At 41.5% G+C, this 21,554-nt stretch overlaps 1 protein-coding gene and 1 long non-coding RNA gene across 9 annotated transcripts in view; one reads left to right on the forward strand and one right to left on the reverse strand.

Annotated features, from left to right (window-relative positions):
* Window positions 1-21,554, reverse strand: part of LOC107130868 (uncharacterized) — a 67,189-nt gene that overhangs the window by 45,069 nt on the left and 566 nt on the right. Inside the window, exons 2-4 of one of the 2 annotated variants that reach the window (XR_012417969.1) lie at window positions 17,441-17,559; window positions 14,939-15,090; window positions 14,591-14,679 (exon numbers count right to left, since the gene is read on the reverse strand). This is a non-coding gene — a long non-coding RNA (uncharacterized lncRNA). Of the gene's footprint in view, window positions 1-14,590; window positions 14,680-14,938; window positions 15,091-17,440; window positions 17,560-20,690; window positions 21,393-21,554 lie in introns of those variants that run through there. The other variant, XR_001493552.3, reaches the window with a different exon arrangement.
* SLC35G1 (solute carrier family 35 member G1) lies at window positions 383-16,439 on the forward strand. 7 transcript variants are annotated; one of them, XR_012417963.1, is made up of 4 exons: window positions 383-597; window positions 5,278-5,458; window positions 12,857-13,033; window positions 14,632-16,439. XR_012417963.1 is itself a non-coding variant. In XM_005565983.4 (3 exons), the coding sequence occupies exons 1-3, from the start codon at window positions 420-422 to the stop codon at window positions 8,194-8,196; spliced, it is 1,092 nt and encodes a 363-aa protein (XP_005566040.1). In that variant the 5' UTR covers window positions 383-419; the 3' UTR covers window positions 8,197-10,508. The 7 variants fall into 7 exon arrangements, 2 of the variants coding, with proteins under 2 accessions (XP_005566040.1, XP_005566041.1); XR_012417964.1 differs by having other exon boundaries at window positions 15,533-16,439; XR_012417966.1 differs by having other exon boundaries at window positions 5,281-5,458.

Raw genomic sequence — 21,554 nt, forward strand, 5'->3', positions numbered from 1 at the left:
CAGAGGTGCTGAAAGCGTGGCTACATCAATAAATAAACGCCCACTCTTTGAGCCTCCTGAAAAGGCGGCCACATGACAGACAGGTTGCGAACCTAGCGCCCCTCCTTGCCTGTGCCATGACAGACAGGTTCAGTGTGACTTGCCAAGGATGGCTCCAAGCAGCTGGGCCGTCCAGCCTGCCCGCAGCAGAGGGTTGGACGCCTCAGGGCCAGCTGTGGGCACCACAGAACCACCAGGGAGGCGGCGGGTCTCCCCAGGTTAAGAGGCCAGCGGAGGACGCGCGCGGTCCACTTGGGAGAGGGTGTGGGAGGGCCGGGCGCGCATGCGCACGGGCGCCACGCCCGCCGGAAGAGCCGGCAGCCCGGGCGCTGCTGCTGGCGCCAGACTGCCCTGGCCGATGGTAGATCGCGATCCCTGAGATGCGGCCTCAGGACAGCGCCGGGGCCGTGGAGCTCGAGGAGCCCGGGCTGCCGCTGACGGACGATGCACCCCCGGGCGCCAGTGAGGAGCCGGCGGCCGCCGAGGCAGCGGGGGCGCCAGACAGCGGCAGGTGCTGGCTCTGCCTTTCCTCGCCGTGTTGCTCCCGCACCGAGCCGGGTGAGTGCGCGGTGTGGACCGGGCTGTGGTCTCGCTCCGGGGTCCCGAGCGGGCGCCGGCGGATTGGGGTTCCAGCAACCCGGGCACAGTGCCCACCGCGCCTCCGTGCCCACCGCGCCTCCGTCCCCACCGCGCCTCCGTCCCCACCCTGCCCGGGGCTCGGGAAACCCCTGGAGCTGTGAGCTGGGGGGGCTGCAAAGCGGAATTCCCGGCGCCCCAGCCGGCGCCAAGACGGAAGAAACTTTCCGATTGCTTGCAGTCCTTTTGGGATTCCCAGGCTGTTCCTGTATTAGTGCCGGGGCAGGGCTGTGGAGTCAGATTGCAGTTTGGCGTGCCCTCCCCGAGGTCTTAGGTGGGGGGTCAGCGAGAGAGGCCATCCTGCAGTAGGGCGAGGTTGCGAGGAAGCTGACCCTGAAAAGTGATCCCGGTGGTTGAGGGTTCTCTCCGAAAAGGAAGCTGAAAAGCATCGAGTCTAGAAAACATGTTCGTCCTAGAGTTTTAGAATCTTGGAAAGGCAGAGATAAGTGGGACCACTCGTTTTTAACCTTTAGGGATACAAGGACTTTTTAGCGAACGATGCAGAACAAGGCATATCTTGTTAAGAAGCTCACAGCCCCGTCCCCAAAGCCAGGGAACCCTCGTGAAGAACACTTTATGTTCAATCTCCGTCCTTCGACACATGAGAAAAGTGAGGCCCAGGAAGGTGAGGGCTTTGGGGTTTCTGTTTTGTCTCATCCAAGATGTGGAATGTGGGGGTGAGATGGGGCGCATGTCCAGGGAGCACCAGGGTTAGGATCCCAGCTTGCCATGTACCAGCCTAGGGCCCTTTCCACTGGCCACAAGTGCTTCTTAAAGCACGTTCCTCTTAGAAGTCGACCATCTACCAGGAGCAGCTTCCTGCAAGAAGAAGGGAATTGGCAAATCTCCTTTTAGGACAGTTACACGGCCTGCTGCACCACCTTGTCCTCTGAGTCACCTCCCCTAAGTGTAACCTTGGATTTCTGTTCCTCTCGTCTCACTGCACTTTCCCCTCCTCCCTTTGTGCGCTTTCCACAAGTTAGACAGACTCTAGGAAGACTATTCTTGCTCCATTTCTGTCCTAAAGGCAAACCGAAATGATCAGACTTGTGATCATTTATAAATGGGCTGGTGCCTCTAGAACAGGGGTTACGCCAGGCTGAATTGAACAGATAAGCAACCTTTGAAAAGGTCAGTTTCTCACCTGTCACCCTCTGGCTGAATGTCCTTCTGGTGGCATGCTGAATCAGTCCATGCCAACTCTTAGGAGTTTCCCGTTTTTGTGAATGGAAGAGGAATTGTCTACCCCCAGGCAGCTCATGGCAAGATGAGATACTTATGTGAGTCTATCTAAGAATCTTGTGGGTGTTTAACTTCAAAGAAAGTTTCTACCAGTAAGACTTATTGTAAGGTGACAAGACAGTATTTTGGAAAGAAAATTGACATAAAAACACTTTACTGTTGTCATTGAAGTTTGTGACACCTCTTGTTCTAACTGCTTATCTCAACAAAGCTTTTTTCAAATTCTGGTTGGAACTGTTACCCATATGTCTTATATTCTTGGATGGCCTTAACAGACAGCATACAGCTGTCCCAAGACATCTCCTTACTTTCTTCAGGGACAGTGTGGGTCTTAGACTGAAGCAAGGAGAAGTAGTTTCTTAGGCCTGTGCTTCATATCCTCTGGAAGGAGTTAGTGATTGAGTGTAGCAGTGGTTCTCAAACCAGTGGAGTCTTTTAGAGTTACAGATATTCTATTTCAGTGGGTCTGAGATGGGGTTTGAGAATTAATTTTTTTTTTGGAGATAGGGTCTTACTCTGTTACCTAGGCTGTAGTGCAGTGGCATGATCACAGCTCACTGCAGCCTCTACCTCCCTGGCTTACTCGATCCTTTCATCTAAGCCTCCCAAGTAGCTGGAACCACAGGCACACACCACCGCACCCGACTAATTTAAAAATATGTTTTGCATTGATGAGGGGGTTGATGCGTGTGTTGCCCAGGCTGGTCTCAAACTTTCGGGCTCAAGAGATCCTCCCACCTTGTCCTCCCAACGTGCTGAGATTACAGTTATGAGCCACTGCACCTGGGAATTAAAATTTTAAGTGTTATTCCGGTGATTCTAATTCCCAACCAGGATTGCGAATCACCAGCTTAAAGCAGAGGATAGAAAAGCTGAGTAACTTTGCCGTTTTCTTCTAAGTGAGGAAATTATACCATGGCCACTTACCTAATTTGAATAATTTGAGTTACCAAATTATTATATATGCTTGCAGTGAGATATGAACATGGAACATAAACAAATGCCTCTTTCAATTATGCTAGTCGTGCTCATCTCCATTGACAGGACTGAAATGATTCAGTAAGAGACTGAGGTTTGTCTGAGTGGAGCCAGTCCTCACCCTCGTTAACAAATCATCAAATGCAGCGAAGCCTTCTAATGTCTGTCCCTTCCCAGTTGGAAAGCATGAGCCTTAAGTGTTTATAGGCAAGAAAATATATGTGTATGTGTTTTAAGGGAAAAGGTCACCAGGGCCAAGGGGGTGCAATTAATTTTTAAAGAGTTAAAATATTTAATGTTACGTGAAAATATTCCTGGGGAAAAATTAGCAAGTTTATGTTGGAGAAGATACTTGAAACATAGAGCAGGGAGATGTTTTCTGTCCTTGATCTTCTCATTCTGTTCTGTTTGAGGGTGGAGTTTCTATGTAGGGGTTGAGTTTCTTTTAAGAAAACACTGTTTTACTTGGAACTGAATTCTGAAATTTCAGAGGTCAAACCCTAAGGCTGACCACAACCAAGGCATGTATTTTGTGGTACTTCATTTGGAAGTCTTCTAAAGCTTCCTTCTCATGGGCTGAGTGTGTACAGTTTATTTCTGCAGTATATGAGCACTTGGATACAGAACAGAATGAGGATTCTGGCATCTTAAAGGAAGGACGACTGCTAGTTCCAAAACAGTATCTTCAGTTGTGCCCCTAGAACAGGAAGAGGTAGAGAATGGTGCCTTTGACCACGAGGCCAGGCTGTAGAATGCCCCAGAAAGCCTGTGCATCAGCATACTTTGGTCCCAGTTTGCAAAGTCATCTCACTGACCTGAAGATGTGTAAATGTATTACCTGGTGTTTACATTTATCAGAGAAGGGCATTTTTAAAAACATTACACAATACTGTTTTATAGCTATCACATTGTAAAGTCCTAGATTGGAATGATAACATGAGTTTTCCTACAAATTGCTCATATCCACTCACCCTTCAGTTCCACTGTGCTCTTAATCAATGAGGGCCACTTGTGTTTCCCTTTTTTTTTTTTTTTTGAGACAGAGTCTTGCTCTGTTGCCTGGGCTGGAGTGCAGTGGCGCAAACTCAGCTCACTGCAAGCTCCGCCTCCCGGGTTCACACCATTCTCCTGCCTCAGCCTCCTGAGTAGCTGGCGCCCGCCACCACGCCCGGCTAATTTTTTGTATTTTTAGTAGAGACGGGGTTTCACCGTGTTAGCTAGGATGGTCTCGATCTCCTGACCTTGGGATCTGCCCGCCTTGGCCTACCAAAGTGCTGGGAAACATAGGCCACCATGCCTGGCCTATGTTTCCTCCTTATCCTCAACCCTGTTTTTGTGTTAATTTCAAAAAAGAATATATCCCGCAGTGTGTGGCCTTTGTTTGTGGGCATTCTCTGCCCACCCTGCTGCTTTTGCTCTCCTCTGAATGACAGAGGAGTAAGACTGAAAGCAGGTTCTACTCCTGTGTAGGAAACTAAGACATAGAAAGTGGCTAAACAGAAGTTTAAAGCTCACACAGATTGTCATTAATGACTGAATACTTGATGCCCTGGAGAAAGCACTGGTTTCCTGGTTCAGATCAAGCCAAGAGTAGGGATTAGATGGCAGTTCTGTACAAAGCACTTGGGATCCAAAGGGCTAGATAACCTGCACCCTCCCCTTGAGGAGTTTGTGCTCTGAATGGGAAGATCAGTTGTGAATCATGAAAAGTTATATATAGATCTGATTAACAGTTCAAAATAACAAAATGGAGAACCTTCCCAGACTATGCTGTTGCCAATAGTGTTAGACTCTTGAGTTTTTCCCTGAAGTTCTCTCACCTTTCATTCACTGAATAGTTATCCAGTGTCTTCCATGTGCCAGGCATGAACAAGACAGCAAGATCCCAGCCCTGGAAGAGCTCACAGACTTGGGAGAAGTCAAATAATCACCAGATAACTGTATAACCCAATTAGAACCCATTTTCCAGAAAAGAACACTTTCTTCATAAAGGCAGTTTCACCAGTGAGATGGCATAAGACATCATTTGGAAGGACTTTTTACTTGCCATCTTGACAAGTTTTTCTTAAAGATTTCTCTCACCATCTTGGCAAGCATTCTACTTCTTGACTTGTAAGTGAGGAATGATTCTTCAGTGAGCCATAGGAAATCCATTTGATAGGGTGAAATGGCATTTTAAAAATGCAGGTTTAAATTGTTGTCCTCATCTATGGTTCTTCATAATTGATGATGAAAATGGTACAGGCCCAGAGAAATGATATGCTTAGGAGGTAATATAGCCTATTAACCTTTGACACGGCTCCATTTTTCCCAGTATCTAAGCGAAAAATGATAAAACGTACACTTGGAAGCAAGGACTAACCAGAATTTAATCTTTTTCAGAAGCCAAGAAGAAAGCACCCTGTCCTGGACTTGGCTTGTTTTACACATTATTGTCTGCCTTCTGTTTCTCAGTGAGCTCTTTATTGGTTAAAAAAGTGCAAGACGTCCATGCTGTAGAGATTAGTGCATTTCGATGTGTGCTGCAAATGCTAATTGTTCTCCCTTGCTTAATATACAGAAAGTAAGTATTTTTTAACTGCAAAGTAGAAGATATTAATAAATGTGTGTGTATCTTTTCACCTGCCTATAATTACTCTACAGTATCTGCTTTATCCCTCTCATACACTTACCAGTTCCTATGCCCCTTGGTTCTGCTTAATGAAAAGTCATAAGCATCCACCCATAGAAGATTCTACCATAAGCATAAACCACATCCCCAACAAAGTGGGGAGAAAGAAATTTTGTTGTTCACCACCTCCCCTTTTGAAAACAGAGCTTTCTTTGTATAATTCCTCCTGTCTTGTATCACCCTCCCTTCTTTCCTTTGGCATAACTACTGTTTGGAAGAAAAAGATGAATGAAAAGAAGTAATAGTGTATCCTAGTGTCAGAAGTTTTTTTTAGAACGAGCTGCTTTCTTACCAGGGCAAATAAAATATTATAATAATAATATTTAGGTATTCCTCAAAAGGTGATGGGGTAACCCTGAGCAAGGTTACCTTCATATTCAGTTTCCTCTTTTGTAAACTGGAGGGAATGATACTGTGTGACCTCTGCCCTACAAGGTGATAACAAGGGTCTAATAAGATTTATTACAGGGTGGAGTGCCTTGCGTAGAACATAACAGCATATGAAAATTGTCTCTATTCCGCCCTCTCTGTTCTCTCCCAACCCAATTCCTCTTTTCCTTCCCTGTTGTACTGCCCACCCTGCCTGGGTTAAAATTATGCTTCCTTCAACCATTGTAACCTCCATATACCTCAGTGTATTTAGAACCCTGAGAGAGAGACCAGTTGGGTTCTTAGTGGCTGCCTGGCTCTTTGTCTCTTTGGGCAAAAAAGCCTACACCCCAAATGAAAAGCTTTAGTCACTTGTCACCAAAGTCTGCTTGTATCTCTAACATGGTGCAGACTCGCTTAGAAGAGTTTCACTCCATATCCTAAGGATTTGGTGGGAAAAGTGAAAATCTGCTAATATCTGCAAATTTCTGTCAATGTGGACAAGTCACACTATTTTAAGAAATGATGGTAGGGCTTTAGAAATTTCTAAGGGTAGCAGCACAACACTGATGCTAACATAATTATCTTCCCCATTTTGAAATAAAGATATTGTCAGGGGAAGAACAGTGGAAGAATGTTGTTAAAATCCTTGGTCCTAATCTGTTTTGACCCATTTTATGTTTTATTATCATGGAAGACTCTTTGCTTCTCAAAGTATGGGCCAAATGTGACCGTGCTTTTATTTTAACTCCAAGATACCCGGGGTAGCCTAGATGATGATCTAATGAAGTCTAGCCCTGCAACAAGTCAGCAAGTTGCACCTAGACAGGAACCTACACAGAGTGGGTACTTAGTAAATATTTATTGAAAAGAATTTGAATAGCAGTAAGCATGGTTTTCCAAACACTACATGTTCTTTTTCAGTGCGTTTTGACTCCTCATGAGAACGATGAAAACTTGTCTCATATTCAATCTAAAATAAATTTTAGCAGTGTTTCAAGTTTTATAGAAAAATTCATGAGATTGAGAATCAGCATTAGCTGGGTTTAAGTTTCCTTAAACAGGGCAGCTGAATCTTGACCTTGTATTTATTGTAAAAGTGGTATGTTTTCTTTATAGAAAATTTGGAGAAAACAAATATAAAGAAGGAAAATTACCTATGAGTTTATCTATTAAGAGATAAACATGATTAACATTTAGTTTATTTTCCTTTTTGTCCTTTTTGCAAGCATATATGTATACATATACATGGGATACATATCTATATTAATTGAATTACAATTTTACTATGTATGTAATTCACTTGCACTGGTATTGCTTTTACTGTGAACGCTTTACTGTCATTAACTATACTTAGAAAATACTATTTTAAAAGGTATATAATATTCATTTGTGGATATTATAATTAATTTACTATTCCCTTATTTTTTGATATTTAGTACTTTTAAAATAATGTTTAATTACAAATTGTAATTTAAAAACAAATGTTAATTTCATTTAATATGCATTTCTTCATTTGAATTTACAGAACTGGGTTTATAGGCCCAAAAAGTCATCGAATTTTCCTCATTCTCAGAGGAGTCCTTGGTTCTACCTCCATGATGCTTATATACTATGCTTTCCAGACAATGGCCCTCGCTGATGCCACAGTTATCACGTTTAGCAGTCCAGTGTTTACGTCCATATTTGCTTGGATATGTCTCAAGGAAAAATATAGCCCTTGGGATGCTCTTTTCACCATGTTCACAATCGCTGGAGTGATCCTTATCGTGAGACCACCATTTTTGTTTGGTTCTTTGGGGATCGAAGAAAGCTATTCAGTCCACCTTAAGGGAACATTCGCAGCAATTGGACACGCCGTGTTTGCTGCATCGACTCTAGTTATCCTAAGAAAAATGGGAAAATCTGTGGACTACTTTCTGACCATTTGGTATTATGTAGTACTTGGCCTCGTTGAAACTGTCATCATCCTCTTTATATTAGGAGAGTGGAGTCTGCCTTACTGTGGGTTGGACAGGCTATTTCTCATATTCATTGCGCTCTTTGGTTTGGGGGCTCAGATATTTATCACAAAAGCACTTCAAATAGAAAAAGCAGGGCCAGTAGCAATAATGAGGACAATGGATGTGGTCTTTGCTTTTATCTTTCAGATTATTTTCTTTAATAATGTGCCAACATGGTGGACAGTGGGTGGTGCTGTCTGCGTAGTAGCCAGTAATGTTGGAGCGGCCGTTCGTAAATGGTACCAAAGTTCCAAATGAAGCATCATTGCAGAAATACATATTTTTTTCAAGTACACCATCACCTAATTCACAGACAGCATATGCACACATCTGGAAAATCTGCATTTGCTTCGTTGGTTATATTTAATAAATTTCCTAAAGTACCATTTTTGAATATAGTATGTCTTTAATTAGTTAAGACTAGCTAGTCTGTTTGGTGTAACAATATTTTGGTAGCTTTGGTTTTGTTTTTTTGTTGTTGTTGGGGTCGAGTTGCTGAGAGGAGAGCTCATTGTTTGAAGAAAAACCAAAAAATTTTATGGCTAGTAATATTATATGTAATTTTTAAAATGTATTTTTGGTACTGATGGGATATGGGTGGGGAGGCTATTTTAGATATTCTTTTAGCAGTGTAGAGCCTAAGAAACTTGGTTCTACCACCATGATCTTTATATACTATGCCTTCCAGACAATTGATAATGCTGCTATAATTAGTATTATGTTGATAATTCATTTGCAACCTTATTCTATTTAGGAGGACGAAGTTGAAGCTTAGAATAGGTGCCTGCTTAATGGTGTTAATAATACAAATGAATTGGCCTTATTTTCAAGTATTTTATAAATGATTATCATACTTGTAACTCATATTTGTGCCTTTTCATTTTAATGCTGGAATTTTTATTATGTCACCTCTAAAACACTTAAATTGCCAAATTTGGCAAGTAGTTTTCTGTTTCAGTCGCATTAGCAACTGCAGCTAGCATTCTATAATTTTAATTGTCCTCAGTTTTTTTTGAAACTGCTCTAAATTTTTCTTAACATTCCAGGATTTCAGATCTTTAAATCACAAAGAGAAATCTTGGCATGACCAGTGTGCACATTTCCATCCTGAAGTGTTTTCTCTTCACTAGAAATGTGATTTTCTATAAATTCCCCTTGAATTTATAGTGTGATGCCAAATAAAATTTTCTCAGGATCTTATTAGGTTGAACCATATGTAATTGCCAAGATTTTACTATTTTAACTTAAAAAACCATAGTTTCATATGGTTCACCCTAATAGATACCTCCCTTATTCTCTAAATGAAATAGAAGACTTTGGAGTATATGTTTTTAAAGTAATTTTTAAAAATATGATAATGTATTAAACTTATTTTTATAGTTATGAAATTATATGTAATAATGTTTTATGTTATACATTAAAGACTTGTGAATCTATGTTTGATTGACTTTCATAGTTTCCTGCATTGAAATAAAAATCGCTATAAATTCTAGTTTATCAGCATGATGTTAAATGTCAGTGCCACACCTTGATGCAGCACCATGACACTAATGCCACGAATTCAAACAGCACATTTTACATCTGGAACTTCATCAGACCAATACTTTGCAGTTAGAGAGAATTTAATATCTAGAAAAGCTTGGGAGGTTAGTCAGGACTTAGGGAGTACACAAATGATTCTTTGTTGTAACGAACCCTTTATTGGTGAGGTTGCAGTAGCCTCCAGCTCTTACTGTGTCAGATGAAGCATCTGTCATTATCTTAAGCCCGCAGAGTTGAAAGGTTATAGGCTCTTTCGTACCCTCTCATCATCATTTTCCCAAAGCAAAGAGGAACTTGCCTTCTAGGATTCGTGCCTTGGTGAGAAAGGATATTTTCCAATAGTTCAGTGGGGGAATTTTTGGCTTGCTGATTTTATCAATTGCCTTGACACCTGACAAATCCTAAATGAAGTCTATGTAGGTAAGTCATCTCTATTTCACCTAATTTACAGTGTTGGAATTTAGACTTGCAAAAACATCACTCTGCAAATACCTTAGATAATTATAGAATCAGGAGCATTTGAGAACTCGGAGGTCTCAGAAATCATCACATAGGGGCCGTGCTCCATAGATAGGGATGATAGAGAGGAGACTGCCCAAGTTGAATTTCCATGGTCTTCCTCCCTCCCTTAGTTCCATGATAAAGTATGGACAGTAAACCACTACTTGAGCCACCTAAGGTGAATTAACTCTCAGGGAACCCTCTTCCAGTTCTTTACCTTGCACAATGAAAGAACCAATGGCACCTAGAAAGTTAAATCCCTTTAGGCCCATACACTAGAGCATGTTTTATTTCAACAATGTGGTTTAAGTACTTGAATGTCACATTTTATGACTGAGGTTAGAGAAAATGTTTCTTCTAGCCCTTGCAGGTATGATTCTTAAACACAATGTCCAAGGTGTATACAAGGATATGTATTGTAGCAACTATGGGTATGTATATTTTCAGAGTGTAGTTTCCGTATCTTGAAAAGTAAAATATTTTCATAAATTGTTTTTATAAGTACTAATAAAATAATATGAAAGAAAGCTATATGTTGGTTGTTATGATTATAGCAAACATATAAGTTATTTCCCTTTCAACCCTGTGCTTCAAAATTTATTTTCTATAGGGGATTGACCTCTAGCCATCCAGCTGGGATATAATCTCAAGGTTTAAACTGTTTATCTGACCTGCTTGTACTATCAAGAGGGTCAGATGAACAGTGTAATCTGTTTATCTCTCCAAAATAAAGGCATTAATCTTCTATGTCAGTGAGACCTTCATTCTTCTAGACCCTGAGAACTTACAAAGCAGCTTTGAACTCTGTACTTTTTGTTCCTGTAGCAAATCCGATACTAAATTCTGAAGAGTCTTTCTTGTCTTACTGTCTTCTTACTGTCTTGTAGATTCATTCTTTCCTCACCATTTCCACTGCTACCATCTTAGTCCAAGACTTAACACCTTACACCTGAATTGCCACAACAGTACCCTGCTTTCACTGTTACTCTGGTTCTCATGAAACCACAGTGATGCCTTATTACACACCATATCACATCAAATTACTCATCTGGCCCTATTCCCACTTCTCCCACCTGATTTCTACATCTCAACAAAATTGGATACTCCAGTCAGCCTTACCACTAGCTCCCGTGTTTGCCAGTAGAGTCCTTCCTCTGCATTTCCCGCCTGTCCTTACCTTCTCTTATTTACCCTGTAAGGCCTGTTAGCCTCCAATGCCTCAGCTTGGGCTTTTGTTTCTTCTGGACTCTAGCTTCTCCTACCTACATAATCCATCTTGGAAGAGTGGGTAAAGCATTGGATTAGGATCTGAAGATCTAGTATGGTTTTATCACTTTTCAGCTGGGCAAATCACCTAATGCACCTGAGCCTGTTTTCCTCACTTGCCCAGTCCCTCTTGCAAATGAGTGCCATAGAAGGGCTTGTAGACCATTAAGGATGAAAACATAAGTATTGAACTGTGGTTAAGAATGTAGAATTGAGTATTCACTCTCCTCTTCAAAATGAGGCTTATAACAGAGTCCTTACTCCTGAGCAGCCTCACCAGGAACCATAGGAACATGCCTATCAGAATGCAAACTCCATTTGGCCCCCTCCTCCTAGCACAGAATTGTGCTGCTGTTGGAAAGCTTTCACTTCCTAGCTGATCTTCCCAGGTAGGGCTGCCAAGGATCACCAGTCCTTTCATGCGCAGGTGTTGCCACCTTTCCAGTTCTGGCCCTAGCTCTGGTCTTATATGGGTATTATACTTGGCTCTGACCTGGGGAATGGGCCTGAATCTTGTGTGTTTCCCGTGCACTACGTACTCAGCATGCTTCTTTTAGCCTCTTATCTATTGCACCCAGTAAGCATAATTAGTCTCTTGAGGGCATTCTAGTAGGAAGAGAGCCAGATGTCCTTGATAACACCCTGGTGTCTGATCTGGTGTGTATGGATCCATGGTCAATAATGGGCATTAGAATTTGGCTATATGGGTGAAGGCTGGATATACGAATCCTGGACACTACCCTAAGCATGCTGTTTTATGCCCCCTTTGGTGCCTTATATCAAATCTAATACAGCTACCATATTGACTCAGAATTCTGCAAGATAACCTATTAGGGACTCTGATCCACAAAGATGGATCCACGTTTTAGCCTATTTGAACATTAAGTTTGGAGCTGGACCTGGGAAAACAATTCACAGCCCATGAACCTTGGCACTTCTCATCTCCTGGAAATTGGGGGGTGGGTTTTATAGCAAGAGGGTAAGGAGAAGACATAGCTGTTTTCAAGGGAGGGCAGGAAATGTAGCAGAGATGCCCAGTACACAGGAAAATGTTCCACTGGGCCCAGGAAATGTCACTACTAGAGGAAAGAGCCTGGGTCTCTTCTACTAAACTTTCAAGGTTCTAGAAACCATGTGAGATTAATACCAGTAAGCCTGATGAAGCAAAGGAAGTAACCTAGATTCATGATTAGTTGCCAGGGTGGGGTCAGGAAAGTATAAAACCATAGTTGAGCAGAAGTAGACTTGGGCAGAAGGAAATGTGTTCAGGTGAATGGTGCAGCACAAAAGTACCATGCCAGGGTTGGGAACTCTATGGTGCAGCAGAAGTAGATGGAAAGGCCAGGTCAGAGAAGTGCATTCCTGTATCTGAGGATATAAGAACTTGGCCGTTCTTACAGCTGTTCCAAGTATACTTGGCCATGATTTAAGATTAAGCTGTATGTGCCAAGAACACACCAGAAAGAGAGAAACTAATAATACAACTATCTTTGATTTTTTCTATGATTATAGCAGGTGCTAGCTCAATAATATTAGAACTGAATTCAAAGCAATAGCAGAATTCAGAATGGACTAACGTTTTCTTTCTTCTGATACTCCCCCTGGGAAGTCAGCCACATTGCTGTGAGGAAGCCTGGGTTACATGGAGAAGTCCACATGGAGAGGCCCATGTGAAGAGGAACTGAGGCCCCAACACTTGGCCCCATCTGCACTACCAGCTGATAGCCAGCACGAGCTTGCCAGCCCTGTGAGTGTGCACGCTGGGAATGGATCCTCCAACTCTCAGGTGAGCCGCCCCAGCTGATGCTGTGCGGAGCAGAGACAAGCCTTCCTCCCACCTCCTGAGCTCTGCTCAAATTGCAGATTTGTGAGAAAAAGAAACCAGTTATTACTGCTTTAAGCCACCAAAAAATAAATAAAAATATAAACGATATAACTGTCTTGGATATGTGTGTACCACAGTATACACAAGCACCATTATGTAAAGCAAAACGCCTCAAAAGAACAAAAATCAACAAAAGGTAGGACATTTTCATGGGCTTTTCTTAGCCTGTGACAGATAAAATTTGCAAAAATTAAATATGTAGGGGATAAGAATAATAAAATATAATAAAGTTGGTCTAAACCAATTGTTTTCAAAGTGTGGTTTGGATACCTCTGACAGTCCTTAGGACCCTTTCAAAGTGTTTTCAATGTCAAAACTATTTTAATAACAATACTAAGAACATTATTAGCCTGTTTCACAATCATTCTCTCATAAGTATACAGTGGAGCTTTCCAGAGGCTATTGGACATGAAATTGCAACAGCTTGAATGCAGAAGCAGATAGGAGAATACAGCTATTATCTATCAAGCCAGGTTTGCAAAAATATAAAGCAATGCCACTCTTCTCACTAATTTTTTTTTGAAAATAGTTATTTTTTATTAAAGTTATTTATATTAACATATAATTACATTATCTTTCAAGGCCAGCAGAGTGGCTCACACCTGTAATCTCAGCATTTCGGGAGGCCAAGGTGGCCAGATTGCTTGAGTCCAGGAGTTTAAGGCTGCAGTGAGCTATGATTGCGCCACTGCACTCCAGCCTGCGTGACAGTACAGGATACAACAGGCGAACACACTTCCTGTTTATGTGCTTTAGTTCCTTTGCATGTACATTTTAGAAAAGTCAGAAGTCTTTGGTACTTTGCAGCATGTGTGCATTGGTACAACTTCTAGAAAGGGCAATTTGGCACCATCTATCAGATTTACTTATGTGCAAAATGATATGTACAAGATTATTCCAGCCTGATTTGTAATAGCAAGAAAACATGGAACTAGCCTGAATGTCCCTCAATAGAGTACTGGTTAAATAAGTCATGGTATATACCCAAAATAAAATATAATGCAATTAAAAATAAATTTAAGAAGAGCAAGGAAGCTTTCCATATATGGATGTGGGATAATGCCCAAAATTGTTAAGTGAAAAAGCAAAATTCATATCATGGTTGAGTATGTGCTCGTTTGTATAAAAAGAGGGTAAACAGAATATTCCAGGAGGATATGCAAGAAACTGTTAACATTGGTTGCCTTTGGCAGCTGAAGGGCAAGGTGAGAGGAGACTTTCCACTGAATCCCCTTTTACACCTTTTGAATTTTGAACCATGTGGGTAAATAACTTAGTCAAAATAAAATAAAATAAAATTGGTGGAACAAAAATGAAAAGGTGACTTGATGGAAAAGAAAGGAGAAAGAAAAGGAGTAAAAGACATAGGAGCTACATACATACATGACATCATACATACATACATACCTGCATAGAGGGATGTTTACTGCTGTAATCTGGGCTGTCACCCTGACTCACCTTACTGACTTCCTTTTGCTCCCTCCTCTTTTGCCTCATAGAATCTGCAGACCATATTTAAATTCCCACATGCTCCATGATTGAAGAGACTACAAAAGATGAAACTGAAGTTCACCATTTTAATAAGACTATATTCTCCAAGATCCCAGAACGCATGTGTGACCCTGATTCAGATGTCTGCCTTCCTATGGCACCAAAACAATTTTTACTTGGAAAGGACACTAACATTTATTGAATAAACCTCATCTCAGCCAAGAGCTTCTTAATCTTTGCCTCGTTCCCTCACCAACCCTGGGAGATAGACTGATTGGGAACTGAAGTTCAAAGAGGTTGAATGGGGTTACCTACCTGTTAAATTCTAGTCCCCTCACTAGTTAATGATGAGGCTGGGCCACGAGGTCTGCCTGACTCCAAAGACCTTGCCCTTTCCAGTACTTCATGCTGCCTCCATACTTGAGGGTGGTAGAATGCAGAACAGGGAGTCACTGTAGCATTTGTCACTGTGGTGGTGAAAGGATTGTTTTTTGACTTTGGGATTTAGGGATACATATGTTCCCCTTCCTCCTTCCCCTCCTAGAGCAAGAGCTAGATGTGAAACAATAGGTGATGACAACACTGCATATATTTCAGTTTTATTTCTTGCAATCTGCTAATCAGCATTTGTTGGGAAGTAGCCATAAACAATCTTAGCCAATGCAAGGAAACACCAAATATTGTCAAGCCCTCACATTGGTCATAATTGGAAGCAAACATGACATATACGGACTATATAATCAGTTTGTGAGGGCTACAGCAAGATGCTGCCCAAGAGCCTAGGTATAAGCTGGCTTCCTACGGCCTCCAAGCTGGAAAGAATGGAGCTATACACAGTCATCTGAATATACAGAAGTGAACCCTGGGTCAGCCACATTCAGCTATAACTTCCCCATACTATTTCTACAGATGCAATGTGCCAATCGGAAGAAAGGTGGCCAGCCTCAGGAGAAAGAAAAGGAGAGTGACTCTGGCAGGCCTGCTCCATTGTAGAGATGAGATACACCAAGAGAGTGAGTTCCCAGCTTTTCTCCCAAAAGCACCCCTAATAGCTGAGAAGAATCTGGAGGCATAGCTACCATCACAGCTACACTAACCACCATCCTTTACTGTGTCCTTCAGGTGTCTGTCCTAGCTAGTTTTGTGGTCTGGCTCCTTGAGTCCCTGAAACAAGTCTGTTTATTTTCATCATATTGATGAGGTTATAGAGCTTGGACAAATTACATGACTTTTCGAAGGTCACATAGCTAGTAAATGTCAAGAGTCTTATTCTCAAAACCCTGGTTTGTCCAACTCCAAGCCAGTGCTCCTGACTCCACTATTCTACTGCTCACTCTAACCCTAAAGCCGCCCAATTCAACCTCAAATCTTCTTGGAGGCTTCATGCTTTAAAATAAAAATCCATGCAATTTTTTGCATCCTAATTAATAATATATCTGTGTGTTTTAGTGTAAAAATGTTTTTAAATTACCAATTCAGTTATTTAGCTTTTTATTCCCCAAATCTCAGGTACCCTAGGCAGATGTGTCATATTTATCCTGGGCTTTATGTACCTCTGGTTTGAGGGACTCTTGAACTTCATTTTAAGAAACATGGCCCAATGAATACACAGTCAAGTCTTCATGCTCCTGAACACTACATTATAAAATCAGCACTCCTTTTTCTTTGTATATTTGTGTTATCAAGTAACTATGTGATTATAATCTGGCTTCTCATAGACCGTAAGCGTAGAAGAGAATCAAAAGATTGAGTACCTGATTCCCTAAACTGTTAAATTTCCCATTGTATATTAATAAAATTTGTATTGCTTCATAAATAAGACTCTATGTTTTTGGTTATTGTTGCTCTCCCTAGAGAGATAGAATGTATTCCCAGCTTCCCTCACCCCCTTTCTTCTGAAATAATATCCCTGTATTAGAGTAATTATGATGGCTGCTATAACAGACAACACCCCAAATCTCAGAGTCTTAAAAAATAAAGCTTTATATCTCGATTCCCTCACAGTCTGATGTAAGTTGCAAGGTCTCTACAGTATCCCTCCCTTAAGTGGTGATTAGGCTCCAGACTCGCTCCAGACTCCTTCCCTCTGATGACCCTGACTTCTCATGCAGGTAGCCTCCAAGTTTACCAAGATTTTACATCAACAGTCTTGACAGAGAACATCGTTTCTACCCAGATGCCATTGACTTTAACCTAACTTAAAAGGAGGGTAGGAAATAAGATTTTCCTTTGTGCTCAGGAAGAGGAAAAGAACAATAGCAACAGAATTTGATGAACCTAAAGCAGTGTTTCTGCCATAACCCCTTCCTTTGGGGAACTGTTGAAATCTAAGTCCCTAGTTTTGGTGGAGCTGGCAATTCAGAATCCTACCCCCAGTGGCCTAGGAAGTGGGCAGACCCATGACCTGAGCTCAGCCAAGTCAGGTTTATCTCTCTCTGTAATTTGAATCATGAGCAGGGTCTCAAGCGCAGAAGGTGCACCCTTGAGCTGTCCAGTGGCAGTGCCCAGAGAGAAGGGCCTTGGGTGCTGGCTATAGAGATCCTATAGACAGACTGGGTCCTGTCCCTCCTGATGCTCAGTTGTCCAGCTCTTCCACCAAGTCTGTGAGATCCCCACTATCCTTCCAATTAATTCCCTACTTGTGATTAAGTTAGAATTTGTTTCTGGGCTGGGCACAGTGGCTCACAACTGTAATCCTAGCACTTTCGAAGGCCAAGGTGGGCTGATTGCCTGAGCTTAGGAGACCAGCCTGGGCAACATAGCAAAACCCCGTCTCTACTAAAAATACAAAAAATTAGCCGGGCATGGTGGTCATACCTTGTAGTCCCAGCTACTCGGGAAGCTGAGGCAGGAGAATCGCTTGAACTCAGGAGGCAGAGGTTGCGGTGAGCCAAGATGGTGCCACTACATTCCAGCCTGGGTGACAGAGCCAGACTCTGTCTCAAAAAAAAAAAAAAAAAAAAAAAGTGTTTCTCTTACTTGTACCCAAATACAATTATTAATTATTAACCTTAATTAATGCCCAATATTTGTCACCTATGTGCTCACAAGCAGATTTCCCGTCTCTTCATGACTCGACCCTTGGGGATATGATGGGATATCTGTCCACCTTTTTCAGATGACATCTCTTTATGTTATTAAGATCTTTAATCTTCTAAGTGCATGAGAAAAGCAAGACACAGTACAAAGCAGATGTTTAAGGCCAAAGAAGTGGTAAAGACAACACGCCATCCTCTGCAGGGATGTCAGGTGGACAACGGGGTCATATCCAGGAGTGATCTCTAAAGAAAGATCCCATACATCAATTTGTCAACCTATTTCACAAATAAGAATCAGGATTCTAAAATAACGCTGTCCAGTAGAATTACACTGCAGCCTACACACGTAATTTTTACTTTTCTGGAAGCCATATTAAATAATGTAAAAAGACAAGTGAGATTAATTTTAATAATATATTTTTTAACCCAGTACATCCAAAATATTACTGTTTCAACATGTTATCAATATAAACAATTATTAGTGAGATACATTCTTTCCATCATCCCAAGCCTCAAAATCGAATGTGTGTTTTATAGTTACTGCACATCTCAACTGAGACCAGCCGCATTTCAGATGCTCAGTGGGTACATGTGGCTAGTGAAATGACCTAATAGTCCCATAGACAGTTGTTTTTGGATAAACGTAGAAATTGGCCCTTCTAGTCTTAAAGTTTGAAACTTAAAGCTGTAAGTTGTTTCGGATGGTTGTACATCCCCATCTCCTCCATCATGGCATTGTTTCTTCTGAGAGTTCTTTTCCCCTCGTCTCTGCAGGTGATTCAGGTAAACCCTGACCTGGCTCCGGGCTTTGGTTCGTCCTCCTCCCAAGAGCAACTACAGGTGAAACTTGTGGCACCCACCTCCACTAGCTAGTGAAACCGACTAACAGTCCCATAGACAGTTGTTTTCGGATAAACATAGAAATTGGCCCTTGTTTGTATCTGAGTTCCTTCCTCGGGAAAGGATCCCCAGGCCTCTCAGGAAGTATCAAAGAACCGAAACCACGTCATTGCATCCACACAATGAAACGCCAGGCCCCTCATTCATCATGATTGCTTCCTTACGCCTCTGGAGTTCCTGTTTTCTCAGACATAGTAACATGTCTTCCCTGCTATATAAACCCCTAATTTTAATCAATCAGAGAGATGAATTTGAGACTGAACCCCCATCTCCTTGGGTGCAGCCCCCAATTAAAGCCTTCTTCCTTGGCAATACTCATTGTCTCAGTCATCGCCTTTCTGTGAAGCAAGCAGCAGGACCTAGACCGGACCCCTGGTGTTTCAGTGACACTAGTAGTTAGCATGTTTGACAGCATCATTCTAGAAAGTGCTAGGAAGAAAGGAGGGTTATAACAGCAGGCACGATTTCTTGAGCCCTGCCATGTGCCAGCACATGTCAAAGCTCCTTACATATTTCTCTCATTTGATCCCTGGAAAAGCCTTTTGAGATTCTTATTTTCTCTATGTTACAAATAAGAAAGATGACTTAGCGAGTTTAAGAAACTTGTGTGAAGTCACATTGCTAAACAAGGACAGAGGACGAAGCACATCACACACACAGTCTGTTTGTCACACACACAGTCTGTTTGACCCAAAGCAAACACTTTCTAATTGATCTCATGCTTTTCATTTGCAGATATGAGGACATGAATTGCCTTGGACTTTTACCCTAAAGGTTGTGGATCAGGAAAGGTCCTAAACAAAGCACAGGGGAATGGCACTAATCTCACCAGTAAGGTGTGTAGCCAAAACAGCTATTCCCTGTTAAGGTAGGAGGCATCTAACATGAATTAGAGAAACAGAAACAGGTGCTAATACATTTCTCCAGCCAAAAAATTCTATGAGAAGCAACGGTGAGGTGATGAGCAAGGCGAAAACACAAGTAAAGCTCCAGTAACCAGAAAGAGATCAGTGGGTTTGAACATTAACAAAGGGCAGAATTGGTGATAAAAAGTATTGAAAAACTTGGAAGGTAAACATGCAATTTCAGTAAAGCCAGTGGAGGTGGGTGCCACAGCTCCACTTGTAAGTTTGCCCTTGGGAGGAGGAGGAACCGGAACCTAGAGCCAAATCAGGGCTTACCTGGATCACCTATAGAGGTAAGGGGAAGTGAGCCCTCGGAAGAACCAAAGTCACAATGGAGGAGATGGGGATGTACCACCACCCGAAGTGTGTGTTTGAGAACATCCCTCTTCATCAGGCTTCGCACAGATTACCAGGGTAGACACAGGTGCTTATAGATGCTCAGCCAAGACTGACTTAAAAAGCCAGAGTCCATAAAACAGTCCTCAGTGAAATAAGAACACCATGCTAAATCTAGTAAATGTTTACATTTTGCCTTTTATGTATTAGTGTTCACCCTTTATGAAATTATGGTAACAGTGGATAGTCATTGTTTGGGTGGCTGTGTGTGTGTGTGTGTATGTGTGTGTTTAAAGTCTTCACTTGGCAAATATAAAAGTCAACAACTTTATATTGGTCCTCCAGTTTTACTATTAAAACAAATTAATGGTATATAAAATTTAAGAAAACACTGCTTGCTTAAGATCCCATTTGTTTCTCTCTGACGTTATTTCAAGTATTCACTCAACCCTAGCTCCATCCCCTGTGTATAAATATGCTCAAATTTCTTCAGATTAAACCAAATCAAACAAAACCTTCCTTAAAACTCTCCTCCCTTCCTCTCTAGGTACACCCAAGCACTTGTTTCTTCTTTATCGACCATTCTTTCCTCAACCCACCAGCTGTTGCTTTTTTCCCCCATTTTCCACATTGGCAGTTCAATATTAAACTGTGCAATAGTTTTTCCACCCAAGTAAAGGTGAAATAAAATTTGTTACTCAATCTCAATGTTTTCCCTTCTGCTTGAATCACTGTTCAAACAGTCTTGCTTTCTTCCTATTTAATCCCTGGGAGAAGGCACACTATTTCAGCTACATTATGTGTTAAATGGGCGTTTGTCAGCTACCTCGGGAATGTAGACAAGTTTATATGCTTGGATATAAGAGAAAAGCTCTGTTCCAAACTGGATTTCAAATAAACGTTGCTGTTAACTTTTAATTTTGACATAATTTCAGAATTACAGAATCACTACAAGAATTGTACAAAGAATTCCCATTACCTTTCACCCAGATTCCCCTGGAGTTAATATTTGAGAATAAGTTGAAAACATGATGCCATTTACCCTGTATAGTCAGGAGTCACAGTTCTCCATATATATACATATATATGAATGAATGAAAGTGAGAAAGAAGAACGTACAGGGAGGAGGAGAAGAAGGAAGGTAGACATATATTTTATGAAATGGGCTTATGGGATTGTGTGGGTTGGCAGGTCAGAAATCCATAGAGCAGCCTAGCAGGCTGAAAATTAAGGTAAAGGTCAATATTGCAATCTGAGTCTGAATTCCACAGAGCAGCAGGCTGGAAATTCAAGCAGGGTTTCTATGTTGCAATTCTGAGGAGAATTCCCTCTTCCAGAAACCTCAGTCTTTGTTCTTAAAGTCTTCAGTTGATTGGATGAAGCCCACTCACATTACGGAGGGCAATCTGCTTTACTCAGAGTCTACTGAGTTAAATGTTAATCACATCTAAAAAATATCTTTCCAGCAACATCTAGTTTGGTGTTTGAGCAAACAACTGGGTGCCATAGCCTAGCCACATTGACACGTAGAATCCACCATCACACTTCTGCAGTCCTAGAGTGTACATTTCCTTTAAAAGGACATTCTCTCTATAAGAACAGTAAAATGTGCAAAATCGGAGCATTAACATCAATACAATGTTTTCATCTATTATACCAACCTTATTCAGATTTTCACAATAACATCATGGACAGCCAAAAAAAAAAAAAAAAATCTGGAGAAAGTCAACAAGAAGAACATTTAAAATCCAG

This window comes from Macaca fascicularis, chromosome 9, assembly GCF_037993035.2.
Source record: "Macaca fascicularis isolate 582-1 chromosome 9, T2T-MFA8v1.1".
NCBI classification, from domain to species: Eukaryota; Metazoa; Chordata; class Mammalia; order Primates; family Cercopithecidae; genus Macaca; species Macaca fascicularis.